General features: G+C 41.4%; 1 protein-coding gene across 3 annotated transcripts in view; it reads right to left on the bottom strand.

Moving 5' to 3' along the window:
- The window catches only part of LOC135224558 (uncharacterized), a 156455-nt gene that overhangs the window by 24436 nt on the left and 107359 nt on the right, over positions 1–24660 (bottom strand). For 2 of the 3 annotated variants that reach the window (XM_064263660.1, XM_064263662.1), the window contains 3 exons: positions 2393–2538; positions 2103–2193; positions 1513–1646 (listed from right to left, as the gene is read on the bottom strand). In XM_064263660.1, the coding sequence (XP_064119730.1) occupies positions 1513–1646; positions 2103–2193; positions 2393–2538 (371 nt within the window). The remainder of the gene's footprint in view (positions 1–1512; positions 1647–2102; positions 2194–2392; positions 2539–24660) is intronic. The other variant, XM_064263661.1, reaches the window with a different exon arrangement.

The following is a 24660-nucleotide window of genomic DNA, read 5'->3' as shown; positions in this document are numbered from 1 at the left end:
ATTAAAAATGGTGCAAAAATTATGTCAAAGTGACAAAATAATTTCTGAGATGTGTCGCTGATACTTTTTAGTGTGATAAGAAATAAATTTGCGCTTGTGCGCCTGCGTAACGATTGTAAACAAAACAACACCTTGATCCATGAACTCCCAGCATCCCCCAAGGTGCGTGATTCAAAAGTTTTTGGCTGTTAGGCCTATAAGTATTTTTCCGCGAATTTAAAAAAAAACTTTTCTATGTTGACGTAAATTACGTCCAGTCGGCACCCAACAGACAATTTATCTCGACGTAAAATACGTCCAATAGACATTTAAGGGTTAATAGGTGGTGGTACCAGGCCAGATGCAACGGGCACAGAAGCAGGTGAGAGAGGGGAGACAGGAATACCCATTAACTCTGAAGAATCCTCAAAAATAGGCAAGTATATGGATAAAGGTCTACTGACCACTGAGCTCTGTTCAGTACTAATATCATAAACACACACCGGCAGCTTGGAACATACCAGGCTCTTGCTCTACTGGATGCTTGGACAACAAAACACACACTGTGGTCACAGAGCATTGAGCTCCCACCTGGCACTCGATTCCCACCAGGCACTCAAAAAGCACTCTATGATCATAATTGGAATACTTGGCACCTACAGGGTGCTTAGAAAACACTTCGCGTTTGTCTCTCACAGAACACTCGTCTAACACTGTGCTTGACTCCTCCCAGGCAGAAACTATAAGCTCAACACACACTGAGTGTTTGGGAGACTTAGTGCAAGAACGCGCGGGAATGGAATAATCGGGAGACAAATTAAGTCCCTGGAACACTCTTGCCACCAACAAAAACAAGACATAGGGTAAAAATTTATGAGTGATATGGATTTCACCACAATGGCAAAAACTCTGATAATCCTTGTTCACACAGCAGCAGACTTACTAACCCATATGGTGATTGGATAAAAACTGAGGGTATGCACCACATGGAGAGGGCAGGTACTTCCCTACTCACCCTTCTGTAGCAATCTTAACATGTTTCAACTACCAAACCAAAGTTGTGCCAGAAATACTTATGTACAAACGATGAAGTTTGTAGCCTGTGCCAGAAATACTTCTGTGCAAAAGATGAAGGTTTATATGCAAAAGATGAAGGTTTATAGTCTTATCAGAACAAACATAAAACGCATATGGAAAAAAAAAAAAAAAAAAAAAAAAAAACAAAAAAAAAGAAAAAAAAAAAAAAAAAAAAAAAAAAAAAAAAAAGGGGGGGGGAGATCCGATACTCTTGAAGTGATACTATTAACCTAATGCATATACAGCATCACAACCAAGGGATGTTACAACACAAGAAGTCTCATTGAAAATTTTTTTTTTTTTTTTTTTTTCTTTTACAAAAACTAAGGCTATATTTCTAAAAACTAAAGGCTACTACTGTACATTACACAATTCCCATGGGATTGTCATAACAAAACTGAAATACAGAATACAATGTATACTGTGCACAAATAAGAGAAAGCAATGTTTATTTACCCAATGTCAACTTTCTCTTCCATGAGATGCTGTTCCTCTGATACATCAGTATATGGTGGTGGAGGGGTATTTCCAACACCTGGATGTGTTGGTGGGCAATACTGGGCAGATACAGGCTCTCCGGTGCTAACCATCTGTGAGTATATGAAGAAAAGAACTGAGATTCTACCAAAGTTAGCTCGTTGCTATCGTGCAGTGCATGTAAAATTTTGTTCAACTGTGTAAACTACTCAGGTGTATACCAACTACATTCAACTGTGCAAAATACATAAATTGTGAAACAATTTTCTTTATGTTTCAGTCCATGACGCAACAGCCAACATATAATTTTAAAATCCTCACACACAAAACCTGCAACCAGGCAACTTCTTGATGGCTTGTAAGGTATCAAATTTCATAAAAATCTACTTGAGTTCTATCATAACTTGGATTCATTTTTAAATGTTTCTGTATGAACTCTAAATGTTAGAAAGAAATACTCCAATTACTTCTAGTAATCATTGTCTGCCTGATGAATTTAACCACCATGATATTATTTATAGATATCTATTTCAAATGAACTCACAGCCTTCAAAAGGTTACTGAATTACCTGTCCATTTACCATCATCTGGTTCTCGTGGAGTCTCTTTCTGATTCGAGCAATTTTGCCCGGGCAACATGGAACATTGTAACCCATATTTCTGCATGAATAAAGAAAAAACATGTAGAATTTTTAACTGACAAAGAGGTCTCATATACTATTTTCCAAATATTGTTGAGTTCATGAATACAAAAAAAAAGACACTAGTTAATCATTCCAACTAAATCTCAAAAAAAAATTTTTTTATCCTTATTCAGTTCAAATAATTTTGTTATAAATAATGCCCAAAAATAACATACCTCATATAGAAGACAACAGCAATAAGTGCTGCCAACTCAAGCAAAACCCCTAAACACAAAATGATGATGTAGGCTGTACTGTTCACCTCCTTGACTGAACCATCTTCCAGAGACTGGTAAGATATTGCTCCTACTATTATCATAACCTGAAAATTCATGAATCAGATCAACATTTCACTTTAGTGTATGATGAATTACAATAATTAAATTCTGATACACATTTGTAATCATATTCAACAGGCAGTTTACCTTTCGTTAGAAAATATTTAAGTATACTTCCTACATTATTAAAAATAAATCATATGTGTAAGTAAAAACACACTGCTCTGCCACTACCAGCACTATCATATATGACCTCTATCAGTGACTGTGACCTCAATAATCACATCAGTTTCATTAATGGAGTATGAAGTTTACTCCGTGTAGTTCAAAAGTTATGGCTGAGATTAAAGTTCTATCTGGCCTCTGACTTCACACTACATAGTGGCTTTATAGCTGATACATGTATGCCAACTATGATGTTTGTATCTTGCATATTTCAAAGGTTATGGCTAAAGTTCAAATGCAATTAGACCTTTGACACCACTAGGTAAAATATGTTCTTGTTCTTGACCCTCTGAACCAACTCTAACAAATGTTGAAATTCCATCAATAACATGTTCACTAAACTGACAGATGAATCATGTGGTGTTGAAAAGTAATGGAAACATATTAAGCTTAACCGGTCATGAGTCAATTATAGCAAGTAAAACTTGCAGACATCACCTGCAGATAGGAAAATGTAAAAGTTAAAGCTGCAGACCATGTACAGTTGGAAACAAAGTGGAAACCAAAAATTATGATAAATCTGCAAAAATACTTTTTCCATTTATTAACCATGACTACTTACACAACTTTATGAATAGTGTATATATATAATAAAAAACACTGTTCATAACAGAGCTGCTGTCAGCATGCTTTGTTGGGGGATCTTGGCACCTTTTTCTCAACTCCTAACCTCACTCACATAGTTTCAGTCAAACAATCAATACTAATTTTTAAAGTCTTTGAAAGCTTAATGATACTGGATAAATACCCTTGGCCACCCAAAACCCCATGAGATCGACAATGAAGGTATTGAAGTTGTTTAGACATTTCAAGAAAATTGCAATTGGTAAGTACTGTATCAGATTTCCCATGAAAACTTTCAGAGAAATTAAAGTTAAAACGAAAAAAAAAAAAGCCAACAACAATACCAGTGGACAAGTTTGCATTAGATATTGCAAATGGAAGGCATCCATTCATTATTCTCATTGACTATTTTTATGATACAGACCTGTAGATAATACATGCCTTGAGAATGAAGGAATTAGCAGTGGAAGCTATTACACCATATAAATAATTTGTTAGAAAATGAAGTAAAACAAAGTCATACTATTTCCATGAGGCCAAACCCAGAATTTTTCTAGTTTCTGTACCTCTTCCATCCCTGTCATGACAGGCTATATTATTAAATGCCTTACAGACACAGTACCTAGGCAGTCAATCTCATTCTAATGTGGCTAATATTAACTTGTTAAAAAGCCGTGTCAAAGACGTTCAAAGAGGTATGGCCTATCTATAAACAGCAAAATGCAGTCTCCTCCTGGTGTGTTCCATTGTTCCTGGTGTACATCTGGGATAAGACTTCTGACTCCTGCTATGAAACCACTGCTCATCTATCAGCCTCTTAATAACCATCAACACCTACATGTGCATGAACCTAACAAACATTCACTTGTACTATTCTATACTTAATTGTGCAGTCATTATGCAATCTATAAAAATTATATTCTTTCATAATAAAATTGTTTTACATATACTTACCAAGTACATAATTAAATAGCTAACAATTTCTAAGTACCAGCAACTAAAATTTGAAAATCCTGGTAGCAATTCTCTTGTTTTTATTGTAGATGACCAGCCCCACCCACTTTTGGGGATGAAGGGAAACAAACTAGCAGAGCTCAATGTATGCCCTATATTCCAAGAGAGGGAAGGAGGGTGAGCTCCCATTCTGTACTTACTTGGTAAGTATATTTAAAACATATTTTTATTATGAAAATATCTTTATATAAGTAACTTGGCAAGTAATTACATAGCTGATTTCCACAATGACAGGAGGTGGGATTCATGGACCTACTACTCCAAAGCATTAAGAGTAATGAAATGAAAGTAGAAAGTTGCTAGCATTGACACAATGCTTGTTTCCTTACCTGTTAAGAGAGCTGTTGCAGGAGAATACTGCCTCTGGCAACACTCCTCTTAAGGGGGCCAGCTGGCCAATATAGGACGAAAAATGCAAAATCATGATAAAATTCATGGAGCTTCGTGGCAATGGAAAATGCGTATACGAAATATTTTGTCAAAATTCCTCTTGCTTTCGTAGTTACACGTTTATTAATAAAATTAATTCAATAGGCCAAAAATATTGATCCATACAAGAAAATGCAGTATTTCTTCTGTTATTGTAAATTTTGATGATTGTTATTAAACAAATTGTGAGCACTGGCATCTGTAGAGATTCCATGAGTCATAAGACAGGAAGAGTGAGCTTACACCCTTCAGTGCGAGCAGAACCATGAGAGTACATGTTCAATTTTCACCTCTGACATTTACTTGCTTTTACATCTCTTTTTCTTTGTTTTGGCAAGGTTTTCATCATACCAAAGAGGAAAAGACAAGCAAAACATCTCGCTAACATACAGAAGAAAATTCGCTCTTATAAGAGTTCAGAAGATCATAATATCAGCGATATTAGTGTAGTTAGTGAAGGAGAGAGAGTGTTGAGTAAGGAGTGCCCTGTCTCGACTGACGCAGTGCCCCAGGCTACGATCTTTGAGCAAAGGGATCTTATGATTAAATTATGATAAATAACATACTTTTGGTTTATAAATACCTAAAAAGGAATATAAAATTCATATTAATCATGGTTTATTAACATTGTAAAAATACAAAGAAAAACTTTGAACACCCGTATCTTAAAACTATGATTAAATTATGATAAATAACATAGTTTTGGTTTATTAATACCCAAAAAGGAAAACGTATAGAGTTCATATTTACCCTTTAATGCCGATTAGACGTATTAAAAGTCGACTAAAATTGTCTGTCGTATGCCGATTGGACGTATGGGACGTTGACAACAAAAAAATTTTTTTTTTAAATTCACGGAAAATTAGTTATAGGCCTACTAGGCGAAAACTTTTGAATCACGCGCCTTGGGGGATGCTGAGAACTCACGGATCAAGGTGTTGTTTTGTTAACAATCGTTACCCAGGCGCGCAAGCGCAAATTTCTTTCTTATCGCACTAAAAAGTATCAGTGACACATCTCACAAATTATTTCGTCACTTTGACATAATTTTTGCACCATTTTATATTAGCCGTTACATGGAGTATTATATATGAAAATGTGCACAATTTCATGTAGAATACAACAAAAAACAACTCATGGTTGTAGCTTTTATCAGTTTTGAAATATTTTCATATAAATAACGATAAGTGCCAAAATTTCAACCTTCGGTCAACTTTGTCTCTACCTAAATGGTCGAATAACGCCATTGTAAGCTAAAACTCTTATATTCTTGTAATATTCAATCATTTACCTTCATTTTGCAACAGATTGGAAGTCTCTAACACAATATTTCGATTTATGGTGAATTTATGAAAAAAACTTTTTCCTTACGTCCGCGCAGTAACTTCCGAAAAAATCATAAATTTTTTTGTCTGATTGTCGTAATGTTTGCACCATTTTAAAATGATATTGTTAGAATACAATAAAGTTTTGTACATACTTACCCGGCAGATATATACTTAGCTTATGTCTCTGACGTCCGACAGAAATTCGAATTTCGCGGCACACGCTGCAGGTAGGTCAGGTGATCTAGCCCCCTGCCGCTGGGTGGCAGGAATAGGAACCGTTCCCGTTCTAGAACCAGATTTTCTCTTCCACCTGTCTCCTGAGGGGAGGCTGGGTGGGCCATTCATCGTATATATCTGCCGGGTAAGTATGTACAAAACTTTATTGTATTCTAACAATATCATTTTTGTACATGCAACTTCCCCGGCAGATATATACTTAGCTGATTGACACCCTTGGTGGTGGGTAAAAGACAACTATTTACTGAATAGACAGGTAAACAACATACGTTGTAGGTAATAAATAAATAAAACCTTGGTTCCTACTTGTTCAGGCGGAAGATTCCACGGCTAATGCCTAGGAATCTGCTTCGCCTCAAGAGCCTCAGCGAGGATGTGACCTATGGCTAAGAGTTCTTGTGGGTCTGTCGATGGGGTCTTATCCATTTACTCGACAGAGCCTCTTACATGACAATATGCCTATGCCTAGTGGCATAATTAAGGAGCACAACACCGATCCCGATCACCTGATCCTAACACGAGGGTTAGTGCTTAAGTTGAAAAGAGTTATCCCCAAACTCCTTTCAAACAACCCAAAGAAAAAACACGACGTTAACTACAATTTAACTCACTAGTTAAGGATCAGTATCGGCTCCCTATCCCAGCAATGTATCCGCAGACACGTATCAACCAAGAGAGAAGGATCTCTCGTAGGTTATCTTGACATCCTTCGGATATGGGAAGTTAACACAGAGTTGCATCTCCCGTATGTGACAGCTAATATGTCCTTATGACATATTGTTAAGGAAAGAACAAGAATACAGAAAAGCTCGCACTTCATGCGCTTTTAATTCTCAGCTGTTTGAAGGAATCATCAATGCACTTGTCAAGTGCTTAGGAGATCACATTGTCTCAAAGAAGGCCAGGGCATTCTTTGATATAGATCTCTTCTGGGTGAAGCCTGGAGCCTGGCTAGCACCTCGCGCCTGGCTGGAGCCTTGCGCCTAAATGGCGCCTAGAGCCTGGCTGGCGCCTCGCGCCTGGCTGGCGCCTCGCGCCTGGCTGGCGCCTGATTGGCTCCTCCCTCCTGGCTAGCGCCTCGCGCCTCGCGCCTGGCTGGAGCCTTGCGTCTGGCTGGCGCCTTGCGCCTGGAGCTTGGCAGAAGACTTCATGATTACTGTCTATGAGTCTGCATGCCTCAAGAGTTTCAGCGAGGTAGGGACCTATGACTGACAAACCCTTCTGGATCATGTCAATGGGGGCTAGCCCGCTTACACGACAGAGCCTTCTCGGATCGTGCCAATGGGGCTGACCCACTTACATGGCAGAGCCTTACCTGTATCATATCAATGGGGACTAGCCCTCTTACATGACAGAGCTTTAGGTTTCTCTTTACTGGAAGGAGCCTTGCGCCTGGATGGATCCTCAATCCTGACTGGAGCCTAGCCTTGAAGGAGCCTGGCACCTGGATGGCGCCTGCTGGCTTCTAGAGCCCTGGCTGGCTCCTAGCCTGGCTGGCTTCTGAGCCTGGCTGGCTCCTAGAGCCTGGCTGGCGCCTCGCGCCTGGCTTGGCTCCTCCACACTTGCTGGAGCTTCGAGCTTGGAAGAGTCTCTAGGCTGTCTGGCGATGTCCACATCGGACACTCTTATATCTGTCCGATTTGTTCGCCTCTGGCGCATTTGCGCCAGGTTGGTTGCCGCTCCTTCTCAGTATCCGGCCATGACAGAGTTCCTTGGAACTGTCCGCCTCTGGCGTTTTTCGCCTGTTATTGGGCATTTGGCCCCGCTTGGCTGGCGCGCTACATTGTCCGAGAGTCCTGAACAACCACATAGTTTATCAGGAGACTGGAGAATGGGTGGAAGAAATTCTTCCCCTTTGAGCTTTTGGCCCCTGGCAAGGGGAGGTGATTTTAGTCAGCTACACCCAGTAGACGACAGGATATCTAACAATACGAGAGAGAAGAGTCTTCCTCCGAGGAGGATCCTTCGTGAACACTTCTTTTGCTAACGAGATCTCTTCTTACATGTTGATGAGGTTCCTCGTTGCAGAATCTTCCCTATCCTTGCCCGAAGGAAGGGAAGGAGTCTGGAAGTCGAAGGAGAGACTGAGCTGAAATTGGGCGGAACCCTTATTTCTAGCTCTTATTGTATTCTTCTGAATACCTTCTGGGAAGCATTTTGAGCCCTCATCGCACCCCGAAGACTCTGTAGGCAAAACGTTTAAACCATCTCTTCTTCTGTAGATGAAAATGTAAGTACCCTGCCTGGGCAACTAAACTTCTATCTGAAAGCGTGCGTCAGGAATAGAGGGATTTTAGTTCTTTTGCCAGACATACTATGCTGGCAAGAACCCATTGCCGAGTCTCCATTGAATCTAATGCGAGATTCCAATGCACAAAAAATTCACTTGTCTTCTTGGTCGTTTAGGGCTAAGAGAAACAAAGAATTCCTTCATAAACTTCCTCAAAGAAGTTTGATGAGGAGCAGTTCCATTTTGTCGGAACACGGAATCTGTGGCCACAAAAAAAAAAAAAAAAAAAAAAAATTCCATTCGAAGTACATGATATCCTACTCTTGTCGTATTGAGGTATCGTATAGATCCCGAAGATCTTAATCCTCTGTTATCTCTAATTCCCCTTGTAGAGACAGAGTATAGCCTTTTACTGCGTTCTTTGATAGCAGATATATACATAGGTGATTCTTCCCTCTGAAAGTTAAGAAAAAACCTCGCTATGTGGTTTCACAGAGGTATCGGAAGAGGACAGTTTCCTCATTCCATCTAGCACGATCTGCAGCAATTCTATGTCTTAGCCATGACTATTGTCATTTACCTTGAAAAATCCTCTCATTCATGTCCACTTCTGGTCAGTCTGCACGTGGAAAGACTCAGAGTGGAGAGGTTTTTCAGGTCTATTTATAATAGATTCTGATAGAATATCCAGATACTCTTGGAAAAGCCTTACGAAACATGCTGTGAGAAGAACGTGACTTCTGTGAATCCAACCTCTCTAAGGCCAAAATGAGGCATTCATCCTCTCTTCCTTTGACGCCCATTTATCTTAATATCTGTTAAGAATTTATAACTAGGGAAAAAAGACTAAAGTTTATTCCCCTTCTTTAAATTAAAGATGTCGTATATTGCTACCTCTCTTGGTTCGAGGAAAGGAAGCAGTCTATAGGAAGCCTGTTCGTCTTCTACCTTGCGAAGAGATCTATGAAGACTTTCCGCAGGTTCTCAAAACTCTTTTCAATAAATGTTAGACATACGTTAACAGTTATTATCTTCGATCGAGAAGGTTCTCACGGACATGCAAAATCTTGCATCGAACCTCTTAAGGATCGTTACGTTCCGTGTCTGTTCCCAAATAGGTTCTCTTTTGTTAACGCGAACAGGGGCGAAAAAAGAGATTCTCGATGCTCTTTGCGATATGAGAGTCGTGGAATTGGCCTAAGTGATTAAAAAAAAAAATCATTTCATCATTCCTTGTAAGCGACCCCTTTCCGATTAAATGGGTAACGAAATCAGGAACGAATCTTGCCGTTACCGAGCCTCCGAGAGGCTACTGGTTTGTTTGTTTGTTTGTATGGTGTTTTTACGTGACTTCCGAACCACGTCGAGAGTGAACTTCTATCACCAGAAATCCACATCTCTCACTCCTCAATGGAATGGCTGAGAATCGAACCCGCGACCACCGAGGTGAGAAGCAAACACCAAACCAACCACTACTGGACTCTTAGGTTAATAACTCGCTAAAACGAGAAAATATCTTGGATGGTACTTCTGGCGCATTGCGCCAGGCTGGCGCTTCTGGCGCAATTTGCGCCAGGCTGGCGCTTCTGACGCTTTGCGCCAGGCTGGCGCTTCCTTCTAGTTCTTTTAAGGTTATGTGCCAGAACATCTGTGCCCTTATGGTACCCGACATCCTTCACGTGTTAATTCCGTTCTTAGTAGGAAAAAACTTTTATATGCGTTTAGTATAGTCCATTCAGGGAAACAACTTCTGCCACTAAGAGAATGTTTCCCATCCGACTCACCCATCTTCTCTTGAGCAATATCCGATTCTAAAAAGGTTGTGTGCGTTTCTCGAAAGGATGAGAGAATTATATTATTTCGTGCTCTGCCGTATTAGACTCCTTTATAATACTGTCACATTGTGGTAACAGCATTAATCTAGGAAAACTTTGTAAGGATACTAGGAATTCTGTAGTTAACCTCGGTATGCGCATAAGACTTGACCATACCGTAGTCTTAAAGTGAATTCTCTTCTACTACATTCATCTTCTCACTAAGCATGTACTCTAATAAGCCATGCTTTCGTAAGCATGAGAGCATCATATAATATAGAGTTCCGCTGCGTTAGAATCCTTTAATAATGTTACCTACGGTAAACAGCATTGAAAGGTTGTAATATCTTTCTTATTGAAAGCTTCTTAGCAAAAGGCAGACAATATTTTATTTATGTTTGCTTAACTATCCCCTCAATCCGAGGCTAAAACCGCGATTGTAGGGGAGAGACACGGTTAGTTATTCCATCCCGCAGGAGAGAGACATGTAACCAACCACTCATGACCGACACCTACATGTTACTGCATTGTCTCTAAGGCGCGATAGCAGTCTCCTTTAGCCGTCTGGCCTTACTCTTCCAGAGTTGCCAGCTACTCCATTAAATAAAGGAATCTTATAAAATTATTATCGAACTTCAGGAAGTTCTTATTAATGCATATTTAAGCGAAACAAGACTTCGATAAATCTAGAAGCTAAGTAGGTGTTGTCTTAACAATCCCTTTAAGCGTAGTCCTTCCTAGGAAATTCCTGGAAGGATACTGATAATTGAGTTGCTCTACAAAGAAGTAACTACGGTATGTGTGATTTGCCGTATCGTATTCTCATACAGCAGATACTCTACTACCTTCTTTCCCTGCCGAGGCAGATAAAGGAAAAATTTTTACTGTCTTCGTTCTTTTCGTTAATAGAATGATAGAAAGAGTATATATATCTCCTTAAGGAAAGGAAGTTAATCCAGGAACTCTTTAAATCTTCGTGATTTCCTCATAAATCGCGGAAGAGACAGAATTCCTGTTCGTCTGTAGGGTTTACGGAAGGAAGTAGATATTTCCTATCCGCCATCATACCCAAACGTCGATGAGATTCTTATAAGAAAAACTCCCAAAGCGCTTGCCTCTTCATAACGAGGGAAGAGCATGAATGAAGGAGTGTGTCCGCATTACTCAAAGAGGAGCCTCGCGACTGACTCTTCTCTCTTAAGAAGATTTGGAATATTCTGGCGCCTGGCTCCTTGCGCCTGGATAGTTCCGCGCGCCTGGAATGTTCCGCACGCTAGAAAGGAGACTCGCTCCTGGAACGTTCGCTTGTGTGGAAGGTCCCGTGCGCCCTGATAGTTCGAGCGCCTATTAGACCCCTTTTAGAAAGAGCCTCTTGCCCGGAAACGTTCAATGGAAGGATCGTTCTGATTGCCACTGTACTATAAGGCTCCTTGCTCTAGCCGTCTGTTTTTCTGTTGCAATTTGCGCCAGGCTGGCGCTTCGTCTCTTTGAAGGCGCCTTGCGCCAAGAAAAATTTCCTAGAACGCGGCTCGCGCTCAGTTGCTAGAACGCGGCTCGCGTTTGGTTGTAGGAACGCGGCTCGCGCTAGTCTGTTTTCTGGAACGCGGCTCGCTGCTGGCTGTTGGAACGTGGCTCACGCTAGCTTGCTGGAACGCGGCTTCTTAAGTTCCTGGCTGGCTCTTGCTCAGTGTTCTCTTAGTTTTCAGAGAACGCGCTAGATCATCAAAACATATACATTCTTCGTCTTTTCGGATGTAAGATGAAGAGACGCACTTTTTTAAGGATGCCTTTTCAATGGCTATCCTTGGCAGTCTGGGACGCTCTACAGAACCTGCCGAGGGGACGCCTGACCGGTGGGGATTCTCTGAAACCCCCTTACGGCTTTCGACATTCCTTCTCCCCTGGGCTTGGGAGCTTGAAAGAGGTCTAGGCCTGGGAGAAGACAGAGCCGATCAGACGCACCCTCCACTGCAATGGGGAACACTAGTAATCACTTCTTACCTTTCAATAGCTCGCATTTTGAGCCACAATCCTTGTCTTCAAATTGCAATTATGCAATTATGAATTTGAAGTTTCTGCGAAGTAAGAAAGTGATGAGGATGCAACACTACTAGTACTGTTAATACTCTAATTGCTCGTTAGTACGAGTTTCTAAAAAACTTTTAAAAGAAACGTATCTAGTTACATGCTTTACTCCCTAAAGTAGGAAGTCAGTATATTTCCTCAATCAATTCTAACACTTATTACACATATTAATGAATAAATATTAATATTTCCCTTTCTTGCAAACTATGTGAGTGTCTACCGAAAATTTCGGTAGTTACACGTCATATATTCTTCGAAATTTTCGAAGCCAAATTCATTAAAAAGTTAATAATAGCGTATGCCGAACCAAAGACCCAGTACTTCCCTGCAAAAGACAGCCCAGAAGATCGATGGCGATGAAAAACGAAAATCAAGTCAGGAGGTAGCAACAACATATGTTGACACTACCGCGACAGAGAAAATCTGGTTCTAGAACGGGAACGGTTCCTATTCCTGCCACCCAGCGGCAGGGGGGTAGATCACCTGACCTACCTGCAGCGTGTGCCGCGAAATTCGAATTTCTGTCAGACGTCAGAGACATAAGCTAAGTATATATCTGCCGGGGAAGTTGCATGTACAAAATTAGCCGTTACATAAAGTTTTATATATGGAAATGTGTGCAATTTTATGTAGAATACAACAAAAGACAACCCATGGTTGCAGTTTTTATCAGTTTTGAAATTTTTTCATATAAATAACGTTAAGTGCCAAAATATCAACCTTCGGTCAACTTTGACTCGACCGAAATGGTAAAAAAACGCAATTGTAAGCTAAAACTATTACATTCTAGTAATATTTAATCATTTACCTTTATTTTGCAACAAATTGGAAGTTTCTAGCACAATATTTCGATTTATGGTGAATTTATGAAAAAAAAAAGAAAATTTCCTTACGTTCGCGCAGTAACTCTTCCAAAAAAAAATCAAAATTTTTTCGTTCGATTGTCGCAATGTTTGCACCATTTTAAATTAGCTGTTACATAAAGTTTTATGTATGAAAATGTGCGCAATTTTATGTAGAATACAACAATAAACAACACATGGTTGTAGCTTCGATCAGTTTTGAAATATTTTCATATAAATAACGATGTGCCAAAATTTCAACCTTGATCAACTTTGACTCAACCGAAATGGTAAAAAAATGCAATTGTAAGCTACAACTATTACATTCTAGTAATATTCAATCATTTACCTTTATTTTGCAACAAATTGGAAGTCTCTAGCACAATATTTCGATTTATGGTGAATTTATGAAAAAAACTTTTTCCTTACGTCCGCGCAGTAACTTCCGAAAAAATCAAATTTTTTTGTCTGATTGTCGTAATGTTTGCACCATTTTAAATTAGCCGTTACATAAAGTTTTATATATGGAAATGTGTGCAATTTTATGTAGAATACAACAAAAGACAACCCACGGTTGCCATTTTTATCAGTTTTGAAATATTTTCATATAAATAACGATAAGTGCCAAAATATCAACCTTTGGTCAACTTTGACTCGACCGAAATGGTAAAAAAACGCAATTGTAAGCTAAAACTATTACATTCTAGTAATATTCAATCATTTACCTTTATTTTGCAACAAATTGGAAGTTTCTAGCACAATATTTCAATTTATGGTGAATTTATGAAAAAAAAAAAAAATTTCCTTACGTTCGCGCAGTAACTCTTCCAAAAAAAATCAGAAATTTTTTCGTTCGATTGTTGTAATGTTTGCACCATTTTAAATTAGCTGTTACATAAAGTTTTGTATATAAAAATGTGCGCAATTTTATGTAGAATACAACAATAAACAACCCATGGTTGTAGCTTCGATCAGTTTTGAAATATTTTCATATAAATAACGATAAGTGCCAAAATTTCAACCTTTGATCAACTTTGACTCGACCGAAATGGTAAAAAAACGCAATTGTAAGCTAAAACTATTACATTCTAGTAATATTCAATCATTTACCTTTATTTGGCAACAAATTGGAAGTCTCTAGCACAATATTTCAATTTATGGTGAATTTATGAAATAAACTTTTTCCTTACGTCCACACGGTAACTCTTCCGAAAAAATAATAAATTTTTTCATCCAATTGTCGTAATGTTTGCACCATTTTAAATTAGCTGTTACATAAAGTTTTTTATATGAAAATGTGCGCAATTACATGTAGAATACAACAAAAAACAACCCAAAGTTGTGGCTTTTATCAGTTATGAAATATTTTCATATAAATAACGATAAATAGAAAAAATTCGTCCTTCGGTCAACTTTTAACTCGACCGAAGTGGTCGAAAACTATAATTTTAAGCTACAACACTTACAGTCTACTACTAATCAATCAATTACCTTCATTTTGCAACAAGCGGGAAGTCTTTAGCACAATATTTTGATTTATGGTGAATTTTTGAAAACTTTTTTTTTTTTTTACATCCGCGTGTTACGAATTCATGCATCATTTTGTGATAATATTTTCTCTGTGTTGCCTTGATCTTTTACATTGTGTTAATAATATTTTCTCTGTGGTTGATCTACCATGTTATATACCAAAATGATCACAATTTAGTGTACAATACATAGTAAAAAAATAACTCTTTAGCTTTAACCGTTTTGCTCACAGCGCGATTTGTATACAATTATATATGAAATTTTTTTTTCGTGCTGTCATATATCCCAATATTTATATATGATAATGATATTTTTTTAATTTCTGATGGTTACATACTAAACTTCATGCAATGACAAAAAACAAAGGAGCCAAAAATGAACCCCTAATCTTGAAAACTAAGCGTGCTGTGATTTTTTGAAAAAAACATTTTTTCCGCTTAGGCGCTCACTCGCGAACCCCACCGGCATACGGGAGACGATTTTTAAAACACCGTTTCGGCGTTTAAGGGTTAATCATGATTTATTAACGTGTCTTTGTAAAAATACACCCAAAAAGGAATACAGAATTCATATTAATCATGATTTATTAACATTGTCTTTGTAAAAATACAAAGAAAAACTTTTAACGCAAGTTACCTCAAATTTTAACGCAAGTCATCTCAAAACTATATATATTGACCTTCAAATTCTATCTCCTCCTTTAGTTTTAAAGCTATAGCATTGAAATATGGTACATTACTTAGGAAGACATTATAGAACAAACAAATGGAGCCCTTTTTAACAATTTTTGTTTAATTTAAAAAAAAAATTTAGTTTTCATGATTTATAGGGTTTACTTTTTTTTTTTTACCATAATGAAAGAATCCATATCTAGCAAAAAAATTACTTACAAAAAAAAAGTCTTTGCTTGATTGGAGGTCTACAACAGGTCTATATACTAGTAATCCTAGGTCTTAATATTAAGTATCAAGGGAGGAGATAGAATTTGAAAAATGGTTATTTTCGGGATAAACCGCATTGGCGTCACAAAACCGAAGGTCAGAGGTGAAAATCATATGGGGTTTGGAGATGTCTTAAGTCACCCTATTAAATAATTTGAATGGCAAAGTCCTGTCCTTGAAAAATGGCATTAGCCAGCCGGCCCCCATAACTCGATGAGGTGGCTGTAGACCAAGGGTCACCAGCTACATAAGCAAGTGCCTTATAGCAAAGGATACATCCCAGTGCTATTTAAGGCATGGAGGTTGCCCTGCCCAGGGTACAGTACAATTATAATATCACCAGAAACAATGCTGTCACCTACACCAAAAGACCATAAAAATGCTACCTGTACTCCCCCTCCTAACACCATGCCAGCCACTGAATGAGGACCTAAGGTTTTGCAATTACTAAAAACAGTCTCAACATCACTTAAAAAAAATGAATCACAAATACGGACCTGGATTTCCGTGTAGATTGGAGAATGGAGGATAAGGAAATATTGAATTTAAAAGCGAGAGATGTCGCTACTTCTATAATTTCATGAGCTCTAACCTTCAGAATGGGCAAAATCTCCTCTCCACTTGAGTGTGTGCTTCCCGTATTAAGTCCTGTAGGAAGAACGAAATGGCATTTTTTGTTATGGGACGAGAAGGGTATTTTACTAAAATCCAGGTAAAACTTAATTGCCCTTACTGGGCCAAGAAATCTCTCCTCATCTTATACATCCACTAAATGTGTCAGATTTCTTATTGAAAAAGTGAGGCCAGCGATTAGCCAGGTTCTCATTCTTAGCAAGAAAACCTAAGGTGTAGGAGCATAAGGTCTCCATTAGAGAAACCAATTCTCTTATTGATAACCTGAATTTCACTTACCCTCTTGGCTGTAGCTAAGGCCACTAGGAAGAAGGTTTTCCTGGCTGAGTTTCTTAGTGAAGCAGATGCCTGTGGTTCAAATGGTGGACTTGAAAGCCATCTGAGGACTACATCTAAGTTCCCCAACACTTGCTGTAAGTTCTTGCGCTTAGAAATCTTGAACAATTTTATTAGATCTGATAAGCCTTGATTTGTAGACAGAACCAGGACCATATGTCTAAAGACAGCTTAATCTTGGAGGATGACAGTTTTGGTAGACACAGGCTGCTGATTGATGCCTAACTTCAAAACAGCATCTGAAGCCGCCCTTGAAAACCTTTAGCTCTAGCTCTGACGGGTTGCTTGACAGTTTGAATCCTGTCAAAGCTAGAGTAGATAAACCTTGATGGAATCTTCTGAGGTGTGGTTGTTTGAGAAAATGATATTGTTAAGATACAATAAAGTTTTGTACATACTTACCTGGCAGATATATACTTAGCTATAGACTCGGTTGTCCCGACAGAATTTCAAAACTCGCGGCACACGCGACAGGTAGGTCAGGTGATCCACCATTCCCGCCGCTGGGTGGCGGGGTCTGGAACCATTCCCGTTTTCTAAGCCATAATTTCTCTTCCACCTGTCTCCTGAGGGGAGGATGGGTTGGCCATTAATCGTATATATCTGCCAGGTAAGTATGTACAAAACTTTATTGTATCTTAACAATATCATTTTAGTACATGAAAACTTACCCAGCAGATATATACTTAGCTGATTGGCACCCTTGGTGGCGGGCAAGAGACAGCTAAAAACAAAATAATACTTAAACTAAATACATTAAAAAACAGGGAAAAAACAACCTATGTTCTTGGATAAAATAATCCATGGTTCCTACCTGATTGGGCTGAAGACTTCATGACTACTGTCGATGAGTCTGCCTGCCTCAAGAGTTTCAACGAGGAATGAACCTATGGCTGAATAACTCTTTGGATCGTGTCAATGGGGCTAGGACCCGCTTACGCGACAGCAGCCATATTCTGGATCGCTACCAATGGGGGGCTGGAACCCACTTACATGGTAGAGCCTTGACCTTTTGTCATATCAATGGAGACTCGCCCTCTTACATGACAGAGTTAAGGTTACTAAAAATAATCACAAGGAGCACTGAAGCCAATCCCGATCACCTGACCATGTTAGTACTGTTATAATCTATGAATTGCAAGAGGGTTCCCTATTCCCTCTGACAATTAACCAATAAAAACAACCACCAATAAAAGATAATTTAAACACTAAAGTAAATTACGAAGGATTAGCCTCAGCCCCTTCTCCCAGCACTGAATTCGCCGAAACATACGCTCCCAGAGCAAAGCACTTTTCGTACAAAATTTTTACGTCTCGTTATGGTGAATTCCGAGGCAAAAACACAGAAATTACATCTCCAATAAAATGTAGACTTCTATAAGTGCCTGCAGAGACCATGTTTTGTGAAATGCCATTGACGTAGCTATGGCTCTCACTTCATGAGCTCTTACTCTGAGAACCTTGAGGTGCTCTTCATCGCACTTAAGGTGAGCTTCCCTTATTACATCCTTTATGAAGAATGTAAGGGCGTTCTTGGAAATCGATCTTTTCGGATCTCTTACAGAGCACCAAAGACTTTCTTCTGTACCTCCCAGCAACTTTTTCTTCTCCAGGTAGAACTTGAGTGCCCTGACTGGACACAAAGTCCTTTCTAGTTCTCTTCCTGTTAATGAAGATAGTCCTCTTATCTCAAAGCTTCTTGGCCAAGGCTTTGAGGGATTTTCATTTTTTGCTAGAAAAAATGGTTTAAAGGAGCAAATCACTGAATCCTTCTTAAAACCCACTTTACCTTCCAAAGCTTGCAACTCGCTAATTCTCTTAGCTGTTGCTAACGCAAAGAGGAATAATGACTTTCTCGTTAAGTCTCTAAAAGAAGCTGCGTGAGACGGTACGAATTTTTCCGACATTAGGAACTTGAGGACCACATCCAAGTTCCAGCTAGGCTTCTTGATTACATGGTCTTTCGTGGTTTCGAAAGACCTTATAAGGTCATGTAGATCTTTATTATTGGTCAGATCTATTCCTCTATGTCGAAAGACTGAGGCCAGCATACTTCTGTAACCCTTCACTGTTGATACTGCCAGGTTACAGTCTTTTCTCAAATATAGGAGAAAATCTGCGATTTCAGTTACATAGGTACTGGAAGAGGATATTTCCTTCCCCTTACACCATCTTCTAAACAACTCCCACTTCGACTGATATACTTTAGAGGTGGAGACTCTTCTGGCTCTTGCAATAGCCTTCGCCACTTCTCGTGAAAAGCCCTTGCTCTGACAAGTCCTTCGACAGTCTGAAGGCAGTCAGACTTAGAGCGGGGAGGTTTTTGTGAAACCTGTCGAAGTGGGGTTGTTTGAGAAGATCGTTCCTCAGTGGAAGCGATCTTGGAAAATCTACTAACCACTCCAGCACCTCTGTGAACCAATCGAGAGCTGGCCAGAAGGGAGCGATGAGGGTCATTCTTGTTCCTTCCGAGCAAGCGAACTTCCTCAATACTTCCCCTACTATCTTGAAAGGAGGGAAGGCGTATGCGTCCAAGCCCGTCCAATCTAGCAGAAAGCTGTCTACTGCTACTGCTTGTGGATCCGAGATCGGGGAGCAATAGTTCTCTAATCTGTGATTCCTGTTGGTCGCGAACAGGTCTATATTGGGCCTTCCCCACAGATGCCATAGTTGCTGGCAAATCTGAGGATTGAGAGTCCATTCCGTGGGTAGGACTTGTTCTTTTCTGCTCAACAGATCTGCCCAGACATTTTTCTCTCCCTGCACAAACCTTGTGAGAAGAGAGATCTTCCAAATCAGCAGATCCTTTGCTGATTCGTACAGGGAAAAGGAATGCGTCCCCCCTTGTTTCTTTATATAAGCGAGGGCTGTTGTGTTGTCCGAGTGAATCTGAATCCCCAGACCTGAGACCTGTTCCTCGAAATGAACTAAAGCTAGATGAATGGCTGTTAGTTCTTTTTTGTTTATGTGCCAGGACACTTGTTCTCCTTCCCAAGTGCCTGACACTTCTTCCGAACCTAGGGTCGCTCCCCACCCTGAATCTGAGGCGTCTGCAAATAACGCTAGGTGAGGGTTCTGTAAGCGAAGGGAGATTCCCTTGCTTAGTTTCTGTGGATCTAACCACCAGCGGATATTCTCCTTGATCCCTTTCGAGATTGGAAATGTTTCTCCCAGATTGTTGGACTTCCAATCCCATTTCTCCTTCAGATAAAATTGAAGGGGTCGTAGGTGTAGTCTTCCTAAGGAAACGAACTGTTCCATCGAGGAGAGGGTCCCCAGTAAGCTCATCCATTCCCTCGATGAACAATGTTCTTTCCTTAAGAAGACTGCCACCTTTTCTAAGCAGCGTTCTCTCCTTTCCTGCGAAGGATATGCTAGAAAATCCCGAGAATCCATCTGAATCCCCAGATAGACAATACTCTGCTGGGGAGTCAGCATGGATTTCTCGCGATTGACTAAAAGTCCTAGGGACTTTGTCAAATTTAGAGTAAATAACAGGTCCTCCAGACATTTTTTCTCCGATTGGGCTCTTATTAGCCAATCGTCCAGATATAAAGAGATCCTGATCCCTTCCAGATGTAGCCAATAAGCTACATTCTTCATGATGTCCGTGAAGACTTGAGGGGCAGTCGAAAGTCCGAAACACATCGCTCGGAACTGGAATACTTTCCCTTGGAACATGAATCTCAGATATTTCCTTGCTGCCGGATGAATTGGCACATGGAAATACGCATCCTGAAGGTCCAGGGACACCATCCAGTCCCCTGGACGAAGAGCAGACAGAACAGAGGAAGACGTCTCCATCGAAAATTTCTTCTTCAAGACAAAGAAATTCAGGGCACTGACGTCTAGAACTGGTCTCCATCCCCCCGATGCTTTCGGTACCAGGAATAGCCGATTGTAAAATCCTGGAGACTGGAGATCTTGAACCAGTTCTACCGCTTCCTTGGAAATCATCTGTTCCACTGCTTGCAAAATAGCAAGCTTTCGGACCGGATCCGAGTATCTTGCAGTCAACCTCCCTTGGAGTTGTCGTCAAGGGAGGATTTTCCCTGAAGGGGGATCAAGTATCCTTTTTTCAGGATCGAGAGGGACCAAGAGTCCGCTCCCTTCTGCGCCCCGACTTTTGCAAAGTGGAGTAGTCTGGCGCCTACTTTTGTCTGGAGGACTCCCTGCTCATCTAGACTTCCCGAAGGACCTTCTAGATGGTCTACTTCTATCTGGTCTGCGACCTCTAAGAGGGGTCCTAGAAGAGGAGGCACCTCGAAAGGGCTGTACAAAAGAGGGTCTCTCTTTTTTCTCGATAGGCACGGCCGGCCTAAACTTCTTGGCTGAGTGAGTGAGGAGATCCTGAGTTGCCTTCTCCATAAGAGATTTAGCAACCTCTTTAACAGTCTCCTGTGGAAACAGATGCGGGGACAACGGTGCAAGAAGATGTTCTTTGTAAAAGGTGATACGGCCTCTTGCTAGAAAAGAGCTAAAGACCGATCTCTTCTTTAAGACTCCCGTTCCGAAAGCGAGGCAACTTCTACGGAACCGTCCATAACCGCTCTGTCCAAGCAAGCCAGGACGCTTGAAAGTTCCTCCATGGAGACAAAGTCAGTGTCCTGAGCTCTCTTAGCTAACGCTCCCAAAGCCCAGTCCATGAAGTTGAAGACTTCCAGGGTCTTAAAGAGGCCCTTTAGAAGGTGGTCTAGCTCACACATGACCCATGTTGCTTTAGCAGAAAGCAAAGACTTCCTCCTGGAAGAGTCCACTAAGGAAGCGAAATCCGCATCAGCGGATGAAGGGAGGCCTAACCCCATAGGTTCCTTGGTCTCGTACCACCTTCCTGGTTTACCTGTTAACTTGGAAGGAGGGCAGGAAAAAACTGTTTTGCCCGCTTCCCTTCTGGAAGTCAACCACTCTGAAAAGGTCTTTAAGGCCTTTTTCATACAAAGAGCAGGGCGCATCTTGACGAAGGAAGACGACTTGTGAGCTTTTGTGCTCGACATCAAAGATCCTGGTGAAGGAGGGTCAGCAGGATGAAGGGAGTCTCCGAACTCCTTGAGCAGCAAAAGGGAAAGCCTCTTGTAGTCAGAAACTGCTACATCTACGGGCTCCTCCTCTTCCGATACCTGTTCCAACGGATCCACCGAAGGAGACCGTTTGGGAGTGATCGGGCTCTTCCCGGGAGAAGAACTCCTTTCCCGAGAAGGGGAGCGCTGAACATTCGAACTTCTATACGAAGAGTGAGGCTCCTGTCTGTCCAAAACACTCTTGCGCCTACTAGACTCTTGTTGTCTAGGCCCTTGCGGTTCGCCAGGCTCGCGGCGCTTGATAGGCTCCTGGCGCCCTGATTCAGGGCGCTTGAAAAGATCCCCGCGTCCTGATTCCTGACGCTTAACAGGCTCTTGGCGCCCTAACTCTTGACGCCTAACGTACTCCTGGCGTCCTGCCTCCTGGCGTCCTGCCTCCTGGCGTCCCGACTCCTGGCGCCCCGACTCCTGGCGCCCTGACTGATGGCGTCCTGACTCCTGGCGCCCTGACTGCTGGCGTCCTGACTCATGGCGTCCTGATTCCTGCCTTCTAGCAGACTCCTGACGTCCTGAATCCTGTGGTCTGAGAGGCTCTTGACGCCCTTTCTTGCGTCTCGCTGCCTCTTTGCGCCTGCCTGGCTCCTGGTCCCGCAGACCCAAAGGATCCTGATACTCTTAAATCGGTTTTGTCTATCTTCCGGTTTCCTTGAACCTAAACCGATCGAGACTTCTGCTCGATTCGCGGCGTCTCATAGGAGAGAGGCTACGATCTTCCTGTCTACCAGGTTCAAGCAACTTACGGCCCCCCGTCATAGGGCGCTTTGGAGAAGAAAGCCTATAGGGCGAAAGAACTCTCCTCTCAGGAGAACAACTCCTATCGGACGAGTCTCTCGACGATGGCGATAAACGCCATGGAGATTGTGAGGGTTCTCTCCTATACGAAGAGGGGCGCTTAGCGGAACTCTTAACAGGGAGCGAAAAATCTTTCCTCCTTGTCGAGTCCTTAGCAAAGGAGCCTACTAAAGAGGCTAACTGCTCTTGCAGATTAATCAAAAACTTCTTCGTAGGATCCTGAAGAGAGGGCTCCTCTTGTCTCGTCTTCTTAGGTACCGAAGGCCAATTCTCGGGAAAACGCTCTGGGCTGGAATCAGCCGCGTCTCCTTTAGGCGCCTTCCAGGCTCTCTTCAAAGGGCGCGAAAGAGAGGCCGAACTCCATCCTCGTTTAGGAGAGGAAGAGTCTGAGGCCGAAAAACACTCCCTTAGGACGCCTTTTCTGCGGCAATCCGAGGCAGCCTGGGACTTTACAACAGGATCTGCCGAAGGGACGCCTGACCGTTGGGGATGTTCTGCATCCTCCCTGCGGCTTTCGACATTCCTCCTCCCCTGGTCCTGGGAGTTTGGAAGCGGTCCAGGCCTAGGAGCAATGAGGAACCAGTCAGACGCCCCCTCCACTGCACTGGGGACACTGCACAAGTCACTATCACCACTCTTACCTTCATTTAGAGCTCGTAACTGAGCTTGAAGTTTCTTGATGGAAGCTTTTACATTTTCCCTCTCTGAAGAAGAATCTTTGGATTCAGAACAGGGAGAAGCAGCTGAGGCTAAGGGAAAATCGTTAGTAGGAGAGTTAACTTCTTGTTCTAGAAAACAAGATCTACTAGATGACCTAGCTGAAGCCTTTCTTACTCTCTCTCTCTCTCAAGCTTCCTAACATATGAAGATAACTCCTTCCATTCAAGCTCTGTAAGGCTCTCGCACTCAACACAGGTATTATTAAAAGAACATTCATTCTCTCTGCATTTAGCGCAAATACTATGAGGATCTACTACCGATTTTGGCAGCCTAACCTTGCAACCTTCCCTACTACAAACTCTAAACATAGGTGAAGCCTTAGCGTCAGACATCGTGAAAGAGTAGTCAAAACCAAAGTCGAAAAACAGTCCACAATAAGCGTATGCCAAGCCAGAGAAAAAACAGAATACGTCACCAAAAAACCAATCCAAATTCTCGGCAAACGAGTAGAAATCCAAGATGGAGGAACGAACAATAGGTGTTGTCCGTTCAACCGACAGAGAAATTATGGCTTAGAAAACGGGAATGGTTCCAGACCCCGCCCCACCACCAGCGGCGGGAATGGTGGCATCACCTGACCTACCTGTCGCGTGTGCCGCGAGTTTTGAAATTCTGTCGGGACGACAGAGTCTATAGCTAAGTATATATCTGCTGGGTAAGTTTTCATGTACAAAACTTACTCTTTTGAGGGAGCAGCCTTGGAAAGCTGACCAAGAGGCTTATCAAATCTGGAAACAACTCCCTCAACGGCCAAAACAGGGCTATCAGAATCACTGAGGCATTGTTGATGACCTCCCTTATCATTCTGAAGGATCTTTGTCTGATCCATCCAACAGCATCACATCCATTTCCCATGCTGATGGGTTTGGGACTGGAGAGCGGTAAAGGGGGAGACGATGATTTTTGGAGATTGTGAAAAAATCCAGGGTTGTTCTTCCCCACAACTGCCACAGGTCTAAGCAGACTTGTGGGTCCAAGGTCCACTTTGCGGGAATTACTTGGTTGCGGCGACTTAATTGATTTGCAAGCACATTCAGTCTGCCTAAACAAACCTTGTCACCACCTTTGTCTAATTTAGCTTGGCCCAAAGTAGATCCATCATCGCCTTGCATAGAGAGGAATGAGTTTCTCCGTTTGCCGATATATGATAGGGTGGCCGTGTTGTCCAAATGAACAGCTACGAATTTGTTTCAGACTTCCAGGGCAAAGGCTTGCAAACCTAGACAGAATGCCTTTAGTGCCTTCATATTTATGTGCCACAACCTTTGTTCTTGCAACTATTCTCCTGCGACTTTCCAAATCTCTCAGCAGAGCTCCCCAACCCAAATCGGACATGTCTGCATAAAAGTTAAGCTCTGGGTTTGGAGG

The sequence above is a fragment of the Macrobrachium nipponense genome, chromosome 12, assembly GCF_015104395.2.
Source record: "Macrobrachium nipponense isolate FS-2020 chromosome 12, ASM1510439v2, whole genome shotgun sequence".
Taxonomy (NCBI): domain Eukaryota; kingdom Metazoa; phylum Arthropoda; class Malacostraca; order Decapoda; family Palaemonidae; genus Macrobrachium; species Macrobrachium nipponense.
The sequence above is the reverse complement of the archived record's forward strand: the minus strand, read 5'-3'. Positions and strand labels throughout refer to the sequence as shown.